Source organism: Aptenodytes patagonicus, chromosome 1 (assembly GCF_965638725.1).
Source record: "Aptenodytes patagonicus chromosome 1, bAptPat1.pri.cur, whole genome shotgun sequence".
Lineage (NCBI taxonomy): Eukaryota > Metazoa > Chordata > Aves > Sphenisciformes > Spheniscidae > Aptenodytes > Aptenodytes patagonicus.
The window spans coordinates 200,613,419-200,629,652 of record NC_134949.1 but is presented as its reverse complement, the minus strand read 5'-3'; the positions used below and the strand labels follow the sequence as shown (position 1 = coordinate 200,629,652).

Sequence of the window (16,234 nt, the reverse complement as noted above, 5' to 3'; positions counted from 1 at the left end):
CAAAGATAAACATATGGGAAAGGTGATTTCTAAACATCTCTGATCTTAAACTCCTCTAAGCTTGTCACCAAACTACTTAACAGACTTGGTGGAGGGGGTTATGATACACAGCTACTACATGCTGCTTCCATCATCACTGGAACTGGAAAAGTAAAAGATAAAGTCTCTCCTAAAAAGCACTCAAAGGAAGCTGCTATTTTGGAAGCCACTGTCTTCTGAGGATACAGACTGAACATACAAGCTCAAAACTCAACCTGTGGTCTAGAATGGAGTATTACACAAACTGTGGACTAGGCTCAAAGGCTGTAAAATAAAGCAACTTCCATGAAAGAAGAGACATGAGACAGTCAAATTAAGAACTCAAGTGCTAAGATCTACCCTGTTATGTCTACCAAATTTCTGTGTTATTTCTCCGGAACTGAAAGTTTTTTTATAAAACTGGTCATAAAAATTGGAATTGCACTCTTTGCATTTGGATATACAACCAAGATGTTCATTGTTCGGGAAATTAGCTTAAAATGTGTTGTAAGAAAAATCTTTTCTCCTGAACCAATCTGATTAATCTAAATATTCCCCTGGCAGGATTCAGTTCAAGAAATTACAACGCAAAAATAAAATGAAAGAGCAAAGCTTGAAAATATCAAGCTATACAAAACCAATAAACACATTCTGTCTACTCTGTTATTAACTACATATTAACGTTATCTGTTATGATAATCCTGTCCATTAAGATAATAATACTGATGATGTTTAATAATTTTTCTTTTATTTAAAACAAGCTGAAGTTTTATATTATAAATTCCCAATCAAAATGCGGTTTAATTAATAGGCACATATTATTGAGAAATGCTTGATATTTTTGGACCCAAAGTTTTTAGTATTTTTATATCCAAAATCAACTTTACCATTGAAAAATGTTGAAGAAATATGCACAGTCAAAACTCCTTATGCAAATGAAGTGGGAATTTCCACCAGTTCTAATTTATTGGTTAGTGTTTCATTCATGCTATTTTTAACAGACATCAGAGAAAGCAAATACTGCAGAAAACATATTGAAGAACATTTGGTTCAATGAGCAGAGTGAATTAGCATCAACTGCAGTCTTACTGTTTGGCTAGTTTCAATGAGAGACTGTTTTATAAGTTTTAAGTGATCGCAATTTTTCCTGGTTATACATACAGGCAACTTTTTCATAGCAACATGGATGAAAAGTGATAACTATGCAAATATACACGCATGCATGGTGAGGAGGTGGGGAAAGGGAAAGGAGAGAGATGCTTCAGTGTAAACGTGGACTGGAAAGTACATATGTAATCTTCTTGAAAGCTCTAATGTCCTTATTCATGTCTATAAATCTGCCAGCCGGGGGGAGCAAAGATTTATGATTTAAGTGACTAAACTTTCACTGCTAGAGATGCTTAGGCAGAAAGGTGAGAAGCAATGTCTCAAATAAGTAGACCTGTGAGACAGAGTAGAGAATATTCAAAGCAAATAGCTTGCAGACAACAGATAAAGAAATGGGCTTATGTAATCAAGAACTTATCTATAAAAAAGCCAAATATTAAAAGAGAAATCCTGCGCAGAAAAAAACCTGAAGTTCTGTGAATGCATTTTTCATGTGAACAGCTCATTCAACTCAAGCGTTACTACAGATCTTACTTAACGAACATCACATGATATTATATTAACAGCCACCTGATGATCATGCTAACAGCCTCTTCTTAGTATTCAACTACAGATCAGCATTCTCCTTTTAAGAGTTTAACACAACAGAAACAAGGGAGTCACTCGTATGCTACCATATGGCCAAGTACTTCCACGCAGCCAGAGCCGAGCCTGGCACGCGGGCCAGGGGAGGGAGGTACTTCCAGCACGGCTGGATGCAGGTGGTCTCAGTGACGGGATATTCCCATCGGTTTTGGTAACGTCGTGAAACTGTCATGCTGCTGGATAAAAGAGATGCCATTAACGTCCTTACTGTGAGGAAGCTAACAAGGACAAGCAGCAGCGTGCCAAACGGGAGGGAGCAGAGGGTACTGTGCAAGTGTCTAAGGCACGATGAGAGGGTGGAGATGAAACTGGAGGTCTTAAAGTAGGAAAATAAAGGGACACTGGATGCAAATCCACAGGAAAAACAGCTTCTTTCCTTCTGCCCTTTCTGAACCATTAGTCTAAATGGTACACACAGCCAGAGGACGGTCCCTCCTGCCTTCGTTTGTTTCTGCGCCTCATACACAGAATATCTGTCTCCAAGGCCCAGCAGTTGTTGACATTTGAAAATATCACACTGCACTGGAACACTTTATATTTATGCCTCTGTTGAAAGCAAAGTCATATCTCAAAGTCCCCAGAACCCACCATTACTTTCCAATTGCCAAAGCATGAGTTTTGATGAGGGCAGAGTAAGTCAGCCAGCATGCTCTCCACTCCTAAGTCCAGCCAAAAGCTGCTTAACACATCAGTCTCTGTCCCATAAATCAGGGTAGACGAGGACTATAACCGATTTCCCCTTCCTCCCTCTTTTAGGAAGGACAGAGTAATCGAGGTTACAGAAACCTGACAGTTATTAACAGGGATAAACATGATACTCCTGACCTTAACCGCAGTTACTGAATCAGATGCGTGTGCATGCCTCCATGTGCACATGCACGTGTGCGGACGCCACAGGACTCAGATTTTCCTGGCAAGTTGTCTGCTGCTGGCAAGAGGAAGCAGTAACACTGCTGGCACAGAGATGCTGAGCTGAGGACTAACACAGGCCAGCAAAGTCAAAGTGAAATTAGGTTTCAAAGATTCCACTCTTAATTTTCCCCTAGAAGAGAGTCATTCTCGTCATTGTTTCCATAACAGGAATATGTGCTCTTGACAAGTGATCTGCAGTTGTTTTCACATCCAGACATTCTATGTTGGTTACGCTCTGCTTGGAGGCAGGCACTGGCTTTGGTCAACCGAGATTGCAGCCTTTTTACATGATGCGTCTCAGTATGTGATGAAGTCTGTCATACTTAAGCTTCCAAAGCACTCAGCCAACATTAACTAAATATAAAAAATAATTTAATTTTAAAAAATTTAAGTCTGATACTGCCAGCCTCAAAAACTCTCATATTTTACAGTGCTAAGAAAGAAATATCTGTATAAGCCAAGGAGATGTTCTCATTTAGGGCCAATCCCATGAGTTATTTATATTGCCAAATCCTATTTAGGTGCCTAAATAATAGATGATTGCAAATATTTTTGTGAGCATGGCCCTTAAACCCTAATCTCTGCCAACAAGCAGCTGAGGGCTATAGAAAACCATCCTCTGACTTCTTCTCTTCTTTGAAAACTGAACCATCATCGGTTAAAGAAAACCTGGGATTTCTGGGAAAGTGTCCAAAACTGCAAGCTAACGCCTGAAGCAGTCACTGCCATATTCTACGCTGAGGAATTTTTCTTCTTACAAGCTAGCTGATGTAATGTGTGGTTCATTAATATAATGTTTTTGTGCTTACATTTCCCACAAAAACTTTCTATGAAAATAGCATCGTCACCAATGCTTGACAAACAAGGAGTATTTACTTCTTAATTTTATGGTCATTCCCATGCATCTTCATGTCCCATCTGCAGTTCTCTTGATGGAAGAGCGTGTGGCTATCGTATCTATCAATTAGGTCAGATATGGAGATGATTGCTAGGAATTACGATGGGGTGGTATCTATTGATTCTGTATTTCATGTGATAAACTGTGTGCTTAATATGAAAACCATCTGTACATCAAGGAAGAGAAAAGAAACTGCAACGTATAGTGCCAACTGCTTGTTTTGCTCTTTGATGGATCCCTAATTAACTGACTTTTCTTAACTGATTGCCAAGGGGATATGCAATGCCTCTTCCTGAAAGACATAAAATCGAGAAGGGAGATGATACAAAGAAGGAGCACACTCCTCCTTTCAAGGACAGGTTTGAGCCTGAAGTCAAAACAATGAAAGGCTGAACTAATTGTTCAGCCTAAAGAAGAGAAAATTGATGAGGCTCATGGCAGTCCACAGATTTTTCAAATAGAAAGGAATCATCTGTTTTCCATGTTCACAGCAGATACGAAAAGTAGCAATGCGCTTCATTCATAGCAAGGGAATCTGGGGTAAGATATCTGAAAAACAGCGAGGAGAGTTCACCACTGGCACAGAACGTCTCAGGAGGTTACAGATTCCTCCTCATCAGAGGTGTTAAAGGGGCATGTTAGACAAGTATGTCAGAAATGAAATAGGGAATGTTAATCCCACATGTAGACAGGGAGATTGATTCACTGACTTCTAGACCGATTTTTCTAAATTTCTGTTTCTATGGCTTTTAGAAGGTGTTATCTTGTGCTAGGAGCAAGCCATGAGAGCAGGACAATGAAAGATGGCTAGCAATAGTGCAGATTGATGAGTCTTTAGGCTTTTCCTTTCTGATGGGGTGGAATTAATCTCATCCTAAAAAGTTTTTCAACAACTTTAGAGAAATACGATGTAGACAAGAACAGCTAAATCAAGCATATAGATCCCTTTACAAAAGCATCCAGACATTTCTGGAGCATAATGCACATGAACTGTTCTAAACATGCACCTTCAACTGAGCCAATCAAACATCTACCATCTACCTTGTCAACAGGTCTAAGTTTTATTTACTGGGAAAGAAACCTACTGGGACTGGCTCGGTTGCAGGTACCTACTCTCTTTGATACCTAGTGTTAGCTAAAATTAATCCCGGTACAGGTGATTGGTTTTCCAATCCCAGAAACTTTGTCTCTCGCACACCTCTAGTATCAGGAGCTCCGAACCCAGACCACAGAACAAGGGCATTCTTCCTCCCTGATAGGTAATTCCCAAAAGCCCAGAGCCCTGATTGAAGTATTTATTCTCTCCAATTTATTCTCTCTACTTTTCTTTCTCACCTTCAAATTTTGCTTTTCTTTACTCCTTAAGCTGCAACACCTTAACTGTTATTCTCATCATCTGGCTGAAACTGGGAAACACTGGAGGGACGTAATGACAGAGACTAGCACAGTGTTGCTTCAAGCTGCTTTTCAGGGAAGCAGAGACAGGTTTTCCAAGCCTTGCACAGTTGGACAGCACTTACTAATAATTTTCATGTTCTTAGATTAACTATGAAGAACACATACACACACTGTGTGATCACGCAAACTTCATATGCCAAGCAAAACAAGCTAAAAGCTCAGTTGTTTTTTAATTCTCTCTCCAAATCTTGCTCCTACCTCAGAGAAGGCTGACTAGATCCATATCAGTTGGTACATCAGCTATCAATGGCAAGCAACCTAAACAAGTTTTCTGATACCAAACTTCCCCAAAAATAGAGAGCAAAGTTGATGTACACTTCACAAAGGAATTAGAGACATAGTCTGGAGTCTGATTTTCTGCTCTTTCTTCACTCCTGTAGTCAAAACAGTCAACGTTCACTGAATCTTTACCTAGTAGAAAAGCAAACACCACAACAAATTGCTAAAGTTGTATTTTCAGCCTAGATTTTAAGCTTATTTTTTTTTCAGCTCAGCATAACATGGTTTTAAGCACCAATGTTCCAGAGAAAGATAGTGCTTACTCAAAGAGATGATGAAATGTCAGATAAATAAAGACTAGGCAGAGTCAGGCTATGTCTGTACTTCGACATGAGACCTCCAAAAAAGAGCTATGTACTTCAAAAAGGGATTTAGGCAAATCTGTTGTCAGCACTCCTTCCCGAGTCAGCTCTGGAAAAACTGCCACAGGATTCACTGTGAGGAGACACCGGGCAGCCGCCAGTGTCACCTTTCAGATAAGAGACACAAGTGAATCCAGACTATGCAGTCAACTACCTGGCTTTCCTCCCATTAAAGGCAAGGAAGGCTGTGCTGGCCACATTGCCACCTGGGAAACTCCCCTGCTGCCCAAGTATGTCCCCCTTACCTTTCTAATTCCTGTCCTAAAGATGGGTTACTTTTCCACGGTTAGTACATTTTACCTTAGAGGCAACTATAGCAATTTCATTATTGCAAAGAGCAAATCTGGTGCACTATTTGATTTTTATTTCCGTATTATAAGGTCCTCTAGAGGAAGGCGGAATGTGTGCTTGCTTCTGTCTGTGCCTGATACAAAATGTCATTCCCTTGCCCAGTAGCAAAGATACCTCCTTTTTAAGACTCATCCTTCAGTTCTCAACGTAAGGTCTGTGCAAGCTGTCTTTTTCTGCTCCTATGCAAGCTAATGGAGCATTTGCCTGGATCCAGGTAAACCAAAAAGCCTTCCAGTTCCACAGGTTAGTCAGGGAAATACAATTGCACCATCTTTCATTTTGAATGTATATTTGCATCAAAACCAGTGAAGAAGTGGTGAAATTAAACAAGCATGCACATGATGACTATGAAGTAGTTACTACTGTAACAAAATCTTTTCTTATTGATTTTTCAGTCAGCTGTTCTTTGAGACCTTTGATATTTCGAAAAAAGATGAGAGGAGTTGATACCAACGGATTACAAACATACCCTGGACTGAGAGAGAGTGCAGGGGGAATAAAAACCTTTGCTGGGTCTTGCTCTACACAAAAATAAATTCAATTTAAGTGGAGCTCTTTTTTTTTTTTTTTAAATGCACACAGCTTTTAGATTTTTTTCTTACTACTGTGGTTCCTAAATTAGGAATATTCTTTGTAACAATAAAGGTATTTGCAAATCAAACATGTATTTTCGTTAGAGGATTACGTACATTGATTACATTATTATATTAATAAGTCTCTGAGAAAACAGAACTCCCTGAATTTTCTCAGATTACTTTGTCTGCATTTGCTGATTATATTTATCTTCCATACAGAATTGTATCTATCTTCCTTTATCATACTACCTGTGAGGCATTATCTAAAACTCAATTATAAGAACTGTGAGGTTGAAAGATTGTGATAAAGAAGCAAAATACATTCAAAGAGAAAAATAAAGACAAAATGCTAGGAAAGACCTTGCAAAACAGGAATTCCAAACACATTACTATTTCCTATGGTATATGAAATTCAGGCTGAAGTAAAGTTTTATGCTGCATAGGCAGATAATTTTCCCTTGGCAACTTTATTGTTGCTTTCAGTTACCTCTTATTTTCAGTATTCAGAATTTAAAGAATAAAAATATTTATCCTCTTTCTGAAATCAATTTAGGTGATACAGTTTTGGCTTAATTAGCATGATATGGAAACCTGCCCTCTACTTTGGTTGTAAAGATTTTAAAAATACATCTTCTTACCACTTTCATCCAGCAAGAAATCATCCTGGTAACGGAACTTTTCTGGTCCACATGCAATAAAAATGTCATCATCACCAAAGAAATCCTGAAGGCACGTCACCTACAAGCAAAAAGGAAAGGAAGGCATTGTATGAAATACCTCATCATCAGAATTGTAAGAACAATAAATCCCTCCTTGTCTCCATCTGCATGAAAACTCTTCACTTTTAATGGAATCAACAGGGCTTCATCTCCAGATAAATTTCAAAGCTGTACTCTGACCATCTGTTACAAGTGAGAAACACTTTTATGGACACTGCAGGAAGAGAGAGATAAGACAAAAAGCCATAACTGTCACATTTATTACATGATGCATCAATGGGGTATGAGGTAAATGCCTTTTGTTTACGCACAAGGTACCATTCAGCAGTTGGTGGATAATTAATTTGCTTTTGAGCCTACATTTCTACCGTTTGACTGCCATGAAACGAGGTTACAGCTTTGTGTGCAGAATTAAATGCAGTTATTTCAGCAAAATCTCCCATACAGGGAATGAAACTCATATGGGTGAACTGAGTCTCCATCACACACCCTTCATCTTCACCAGCAGAGTCAATGTGAAGTCTCTTCGAAGGCACCAAGCAGAACAATCAGGTGCGCTGGGAATGATTCTTCTAGTACTGACTAAAAGAATAATCCCTTTCTAGTCCCAAATATGAATAGTCTGGATTACGTTGGTATAGTTTTATGTCTATACATAAGATTTCCTTACAACAGCTTTCAGTTCACAAGGCACTAGTTAACAATTTTAATGTTTCCAGTTATATGACTATTTTTACTAATGTTCTTAAAGAAAAATCAGTAACTTTCCAAAAACCTGACTTTAGACACTGATCCAGTTTTAACAAATTTTAAAAACAAATTAGGTATCAGACTAACTTTAAAAAAACAAAGACCCTTGGTAAACAATATTATAAGCTCTGTTCCCGCTTCACATTTACAGGAAGATTTTAAAAGGCTATGGTTGCTTATTTTATATAATGTTTTGTAAATAAATAGTGCACTAATGTTTGAGCAGATTAATATCACAAACAGAGTTTCAAGTCAACAGTGTACAGACACAAAAGTAGCACATAAAGAATTTCTAAAAATTGACAGAATATTTGGGAACAGCCCAGCTGAACCAGACCACCCCCCTCATAAAAAGCAGGGCTGGGGAAAGTCAGCACTGAAAGCCTACAAAAACACAAGTGAAAGAATTAGCTAATGAGATTAGACAGACTTTGCCAGACTTTGGCATAAAAACAAGCACCCCCCCCAACCTGCAGTGACCGGTGTCTAGGGGTTATAAAATTCATATCATGCTTCCCGGAAACATGCCTGAAGGCTTTGGCATCTACAACAGTTAGGAGCCTCTATGCTAGAAAAATCTTAAGGAAGAAAAATAGTGGTACATGTCGTGACTTGCTTTCAGAGTAAGATTTGTCATTAAAACTATTTTAAAGGTAGAGCAGTAGCAGCTGAAAAAAGAGGAACTCAAAAGAAGAACTAGATGAAAGAAATACCCCAAAAGAAACAAAGGTACTCCCAAAATTACACTTTCCTTAAGTAATGCACATAATTTTAAATTCAGACCCACCACAATCCTATTCCTATCAACATTGTCACCTTAACACCACACAGTACCTGAACACCAACATCAAAAATGTAAATATTTGATGGACCTTTTTACCATGTTCCTACTCAGTTTATGTTCTATTAGTGTATCAGCCTCAGCAACCTTTATATAAACTCATTTACTTCCCATCTTTTTTTTTGTCCACAAGACATATCCTGCCTATCTTCCCACCCCATACTCCCACCAAGCTTCAAACATCTCTTCCCTTCAGTCAAGTTCCTCTGAAATTGCCACCTCTCCCACAGCATGCACAAAACCACTAATTTGCAGAATGACATTAAAATTCCTGTGATTTCCTGTTTGCCTCCCAAGTTTGCCACACTTCTGGGGAGTGATAACCTTTACATTTGTGTTTATACTAAGCAGAGTATTAGAACTGAACAAATAATAAGCGACCCCAGGCACAAAGTTGAGCTATTGTGACAACAAACACGAATGAAAATTAAATTCCTATTTGAATCAAAAAATTGTATGGATTTAATATAACTCAAAAATGCTTGGCTCTGCCCAGTTAAGAGGGTTTCATTCAAGCCTAAACAAGACATTAAAATGGAGGTAGCAACACCTAACCAGGCTCAACTACACCAGTATTTAAGGCATCTCAGGTTCAATCAGTGCAATTTATATGCAAATAAGAAAGAAAATAGGATTAGCACAATAGAAAAACAATTTGTACTTAGATATCCTTGGTTTTTATTAAACTTTACACTTATCATTTAAGGTGTTCTTATGCTTGCCTCTTTTCTCCATGTTCTCAGTTTCCTACTCTGTATGTAAAACTACACACACTTCTTACAGTTTTTCTTGCCTCCTGAGATTTTATTAATTTGGGAATTATAATTCTAGCTACTAGAAAGCTCATAGCAAGAGCATAAGTTCCCTCCAAACCCATCCCCCTCCGGAATAACTTCTCTTCAGGCTTCCAGTATCTTTTTATATTATTTATTGGAAGCCTCGACATGTCCTTCACTGTCTGCTTTCTCCTCTGCAGCATTTTCCACCCTTTCTATCTCAGCATCTCTGGTCTGCTCCACTCCCCAGCTCACGCTCCTCAGAGGTTACACTGAAGGGCCTTTCCAGAAGGCATCTGACAAATATACAGCACCCCTTCCAGGCTTTTTCGGAGACAAATCTGCAAGCACTTTCTATTCACACTCAGTCATCAGCTAAGCAACAGGACCTGCTTTTTATTACCCATTTTCACTTCTGGAGAACACAGCTCCTCAAAAGTTACGGTTTAGAAGATCAAGGATTTGTATCACCCGTACTGGACTGTGCTAGTGCTTAAGAGGCCAGTGTGCTCTGTTGCACATGACCAGCTTTAAAATTAGTTAATTTTTAAAATAGTGAATTACAAAAGCCTCCCTGAACATTTTTGTTGTTTTCAAGCCACAGAATCCATCTTCTTTTTCACAAATAAGTTTTCATCTTCCATATTCCACCAGGACATTTCTCACAGTGGGGAAAACAAAGTCTATGCAGGAGCAGTCAAACATACACCTTAAGTAAAAAGAAACTGAAAAAATAAATGTTTTCTACCACACACCTGGTACTAAATACACTATGACACCTGTAAATAAAAACTTTCTGACAAAGAGATGATATTTAAAGTTAATGGTGTCTCTCTTACACTCTGTAGGGGAATGAATAAATAACGGTAACATTACCAGCGGCCAGGGAGTCTCAGGCATTATAATCCTTTGCATCGGTGGCGAGAAAGACGACAAGCAGCAGCAAAGAAAATCGATCACTAGTACAGGCTTCGGGCAATACACAAGCCACATAAAAAAGACTAGCTGACCTGTACATACCCGATGCAAAACAGAGGAGAGGCAGAAGAATTTGTCATGCCTAAACTCACCTGAGCAAGTTGTGCAGGCTGAAGCCTGGATACCCCACAAATCCTTGTCCTAGTAAACAACTTAAGAATTCCACGCCCTTCCAGTGGGAGACACAGGTATCTGCCTAGGAAGAACTCCAAATTATTTTGTATCTCAGACGTTGGTGTGGCGCTTCCGCTAGAAGCCCAGAGGGGACACGGGGACCCAGCCAGGCCAGGCACAGCCGCTGGGGGAGCATGCAGCAGAGCAGCTGAACTGCCCCAGAAGGAGAACAGGGAGCAGAGCAGCAAACTGGGCTTCCAGCCCAGGATCAGGACTGGCTTTGCACCATAGCACGGACACTATGGACATGTTAAAAATTACCTTCACTTTTCTTTCTTTTTTTAAACAGGCAAGTACCTGGAACCAATGAGAAATCACCGAACTATTGTGGAGCCTTTTGTTTTCCTGAACTGGCATGAAACATTTAAGCTCTTAATATTCACCTCTTTGAAGTTGGTAACTTTGTTATGGAGACCCTCTTTCTTATATCTACAAAAGATGTGAGAAATTATGCTTTACATTTTGGAGCACAGATGACCCAAGAGTAAGAATAGCAGTTTGTAGAGCCATTACCTGGTTTTATTCTCTCACCACAAGTGAGAAAGAGCAGTCAGTAGTGGTGTGGAGGAGATGTAGACGGAGGGAGAGAGGGAAGGGGGAACAGAGGGAAAAGAGAGAGAAAGGCAGAGGGGAAGAAAGGGAGAGGGAGAACAGGGAGGGAAGAAGGGAGGGGTGGAGGGAGGGATTGAATCAATCCTTTCTCTAAAAACATGAAATGAAAGCTAGAGATTAAATCACCTTTTAGAATTGCTGTATTCTGGCTATAGTGGGGTCAGGGACCTTGTTTTAAAACAAACATACACCAAAAAAACCCCAGAACAAAATTCTTTGCCTATGTCAGTCACAGCAAATCAAATACTTTCCTATTGTTTTAAAGTTGACCACATATCAACTTAATACCAACTCTGAAATTTTTAAGTAAAAAAGAATCAGAAATTCAGATTTTCCTCTGCATTCAGGAACAGCTCACAGCACCAGCACAATACACCACCACCACCAGGATTACTAACTCTCATGTTTTTGTTACAATTTTCATAATGCTGGGTTCTTGGACAGAAAAGGAGGAGGGAGGTGTTCTGTGTGTTTGTCTTCTTTTAATAGCAACAACTTAATTAGACTCAAAGCTGAAAGCTGTTTTGGATGAGCAATGAGAAAACCTCAAGCTGGGGTGCCCTCAGGCACCACGGCTGTTGGAGAGCTGGAAAAAAAAGTGAGGACAAAGAAATGAGGTGGTAAAACAAAAAAGATGCAGAAGGAGAACTCAAATGATAAGTGGGTATAGGAGTGTCCTGAAAAGAAAAAGATAAATGAATGATGGCATAAAGGAAGGAGGAGATGTGGGCTGCAAGGCAGGAGCGCACAGGGAGAGCGACAGAGGGGTAATCGAGGCTGGTGTGGAAAGAGCAGCCCAAAGGAGGGGGCAGGCAGAGAGTCAGTGGCAAGTGCCTTCCAGACTTCATCCCATAGCCAGCCAGCTGGGAAGTTTTAAAGCTATTTTAAAGTAGCCTTTTTGAACCTGAAACAATCTCATGTTGAGTTTGATTATCGTTTCCCTGACGGTGAAAAAGACATTAAAAAAACCTTTATCCTTGGAAAAACCTCAGTGTTTAAATGACTCATGATTTTAGGACTCTGACTCATTAATTTTGTGTCAAGTTTTATGAGTTTTATTACGGAGCTGTTTTTCATTTTCCTGCTACTTTTGGTTCACTCACCCTCAATGTTTAATTCCTAGGCAAGTCTCTCTAGTTCTTCATATGTCAAGGGAGCTCCCTATACCTCTGTTCTACTATTTTTCTCCTTTTTTTTTTCCTCTGACTGATTTTTCCAATAAAACAAAGCCCCTCCTTGTTTTAAGATATAAATTGATCTTTATTGATGTTTTCCATCTATTTTCCTCCTTAACCAAACTATATTTTCCACTAACCACCACCTCTGCAGAACTTATTTTACCCATTTCCCCACTCTGTCTATTGCTTCACGGAGGAACATCTCAGATTAGATCCTGAACTGATTTCACTGCCATCTACCACTGGCAATCAGTAAGAAGTCTCATGACAGCTATGGATTTTCCTGAGAGCTTATAAATCCACACAAATTGTTTGTACAGGTATTAACATAGTCTTGTTTAACTTCATAATCCTAGCAGAATTACAGGAACAGAAGACACCTTCTACATTACTACATTTATCTCCCAGCCAGTGTAGGGCTGCTTCCCATACTAGCTTACCCAATGCTTTATTCAGTTTTGTAATATATGCCTTACTGTGTAGAGCTTCCCTTAGCAGAAAGACCAGTAAAACAACCAACTCTTACTCATTCAGAAGGATTTCATGGCTTCAGGAATATCAGAAATTAATCATTCCATACTGGTGTAATTGCTATTTAGATCATTGTTGTGAAATGAGAAATCCAAACATATCAATAAGAGAGCATCACATTTGAGTATTTCCTTCAAGTTTAAGGCAAGACTATTTCCCTTCCTGTTGGCTCAGGCTCTAAGGCTTTTATTCATGCCCTTTCACATATATCTGTCATTAAACACATGCCACTTCTTGAGATCCAGTCATCTACAAAAAATGTAATTTATCATCAGCATATATGTACTTCCCCTCTCAGCTTCTGATCCAAGTTCTCTCCTCAGGTGGTGGCTTAGCTGAAGGCATTGGGAGATATCTGCTACACATTTCTGAAGTTGAACGGCACTGAATTAGTTCTTTTCTGTTGGAGTGAAATCTCCATGGTGACAACTGCATCATCAAGCTGTGAGAGCTTTTCAGTGAAGAAGAGCATTTTATCATGAGACTCATTACAAGAGTGCCCTCTGTAACTGAAGAGGAGATGTTACTGTAGGGGTTGAAACTGGCTGAAGCTACACAGCAACGCTGTCTTTACCAGCTGGCTTGTGAGGCCACATTGCACATTAATGCTTCTGAAACAGTATGTATGTCCCCCCAAATTAGATGAACACAAGACACCATCATAGTTAGAAACACATGAATTTTCGTACTCAAACTCAGCAGAAATAGCTTGCTATTGTGGTGCCTCACAGGAGCACATGGAAAGCAAGCCTGCGCCCTCAGGCCCAGGGGAGCCATGCTTTGCCCCACGCACACCTTCCTCCTCAGCTGCCTGTTGATCGGCACCAGCTCAGGACTGACTGCGCTTCATTTTGTTCCCTCTGTCACCAATACAGAGGTTGCTGTATTCATTTAATTGTTGAAGATGTAGTATCAGTCTACTTCTATGATTTCTGTATTCATCTACATCCATTCTGTACTATACACAACTTGGCCTTTATGATCTTTATCCAGCTAAGACTTGGCAAATAAATCACTAGGAATGAAGTATATGTTCTTCTCAGTTAAAATATGCATTTCTGTCTTGGTCAGTAAGGGCTTTTCATAAGGACAAGAAAACCTTTCCACACTATGCTTTATACACTAATCTTAATATCCTCCATTTTGTTTTTCTGTGTTGCACTAAATGATGGCACGCTTAAAAGAAAACCAGTCTAAATTAAGATCCCAGGTTTTGCAATTATGCCATCACCTTCTTCTTGAGGAACATGTTTAATTTGTCACAAATCTTTTTAAAAACTTTCCAATTAATACTCTAAAGTTCAGATAAAGATAATAGAAATTTGGCAGTTCTAATACACTGAAACTACTATCCCTTGGCCTGAAACGTTAGGTGAGACCTGAACAATTTCTTTGTTAGATTAAAACTAATTTAGTAAACAAGCTTCTTTACTACAGAATTTGAGGAGAGCAAGGGATATTTCCCAACAGGGAACCCATGGGCTTATGCATGAGTGCAATGCTGAGAAGCACTAATATTCAGTTTCATGAAAGGTTTCTCTGTGGGAACCACTAACCTGGCCTGTTCAAACTCCTCCTATCAAAAATTGCTTCATGGCAGACAGGATAAGAGCAATGAGAACGTGGCTCCTATCCTCACCCAAAAATGACTCCTCCTCAAATGTTACCTTACTTTGACAGCTGCACCAACGTACAGTTGCGCTGACTAGCTAGTGTGGAGCAAGATAACACACATTCACATGGGAAAGAGGGAAAACGCAGAGACAGCATCATCAAGCCTAGAGTGGGCATCTCCTCCTTTCACCTACTTTTGCATCTCCCGCATCAAATATAAACTTGCTGCCCTCCAGTTTTCTAACCAGCTCATTGCTTCTTCTGTCCCCTCACTCCACTATTCAAACCCCACAGTGTACTAAAATTTCATTTCCCTCTGCACCTCTTACTTCCAAGAGTCTCCAGCACTGATGCCTGTTCTTGCAGCCACCTCTAACTTAAAACATTACTGTTGCCCTCTCACTTCAGTTCTCTTTTCTCAACTCGGCTCTCTACATCACACACAACAATATATCTTGCCCAAGGCAACTCCCATTTCCTCTTCTACCAGACTCCATTTTCTCCCCTACACATGAATTCTTTGAGCACCCTCTTTCCATTCCCTCTATACCCTGGCTACAGCTCTCTGGCAACACAATGTAACTCTCCTCTCACATTCTCCTCTTCAGCACCCTCTAAAGAGCACCACAGGCATTAAGTTGTGGCTCTTTACAATCTCTCCATCGCTCCACTAAGAATAGTATTTGCAAATTCAACAGCAGCCTCTTTCTGAAATGCTTTTTCCTCATTCTCAATTTAACTCCAATTTATCAGAGCCACATAATTTCTGTGGAAATCTCCCATGTGGTTTTCATGGTACCATATTTAGTTATTCTCCTGCTTGCAAAGACTTCAATCAATGCATTTCTTTGCAGTTTCAAATCACTTTTTCATTTCTGGAGTGGCTTAGTCTTCGGCTCCTTCCTCTTATTCTGTACTACGTCCTTGATTACAGTCATCAGGAAACTCTACACCTTCTATATTTCCAACTTCAGAGCCTACTATATAAGCTGTAAAACTCTACTGGCTTCCCAAGTCCATAATCTTAGTGTGTTCCTCTTTTTCTTTACATCCTAAATTTAGGATACTACTTTGCCCCTTAACTCCTTATATAAAAGGGTTCTCAAATACTTTGCTACTATTATTGAAACCTCAACTCAACATACCTCTTTAACTATCCAGCTCCTGCCTTGTAGCATTCCAGTCCATCCAAAGCAACTAAAAGTAGGCATTTCAGAGGAGTACTTCAGATCTTGCAGTTGTCAGATGCGAGGTGAACAAACACTTTTACTAGCTTCACCCAACCCTCTAATGGTGGAAGACCAATGAAGCATGAGCTTGTGCCCTTGTAAAACTGGGGTGCATTGCAGGTTCATGCTATCTACAGAAAGACACAACTCTCAGTAGAGTTTCTTCAGAGCCTGTTTTATTTCTGCTATATCTATTTTGAGAGTATCATACACAATGTAGATCGGGG

At 39.6% G+C, this 16,234-nt stretch overlaps 1 protein-coding gene across 3 annotated transcripts in view; it reads right to left on the bottom strand.

The window, feature by feature from the left end:
- DCLK1 (doublecortin like kinase 1) overlaps positions 1–16,234 on the bottom strand; it is a 254,311-nt gene that overhangs the window by 117,658 nt on the left and 120,419 nt on the right. For all 3 annotated transcript variants that reach the window (XM_076364258.1, XM_076364254.1, XM_076364255.1), the window contains exon 4: positions 7,244–7,343. In XM_076364258.1, coding sequence (XP_076220373.1) covers positions 7,244–7,343 — 100 coding nt within the window. The remainder of the gene's footprint in view (positions 1–7,243; positions 7,344–16,234) is intronic.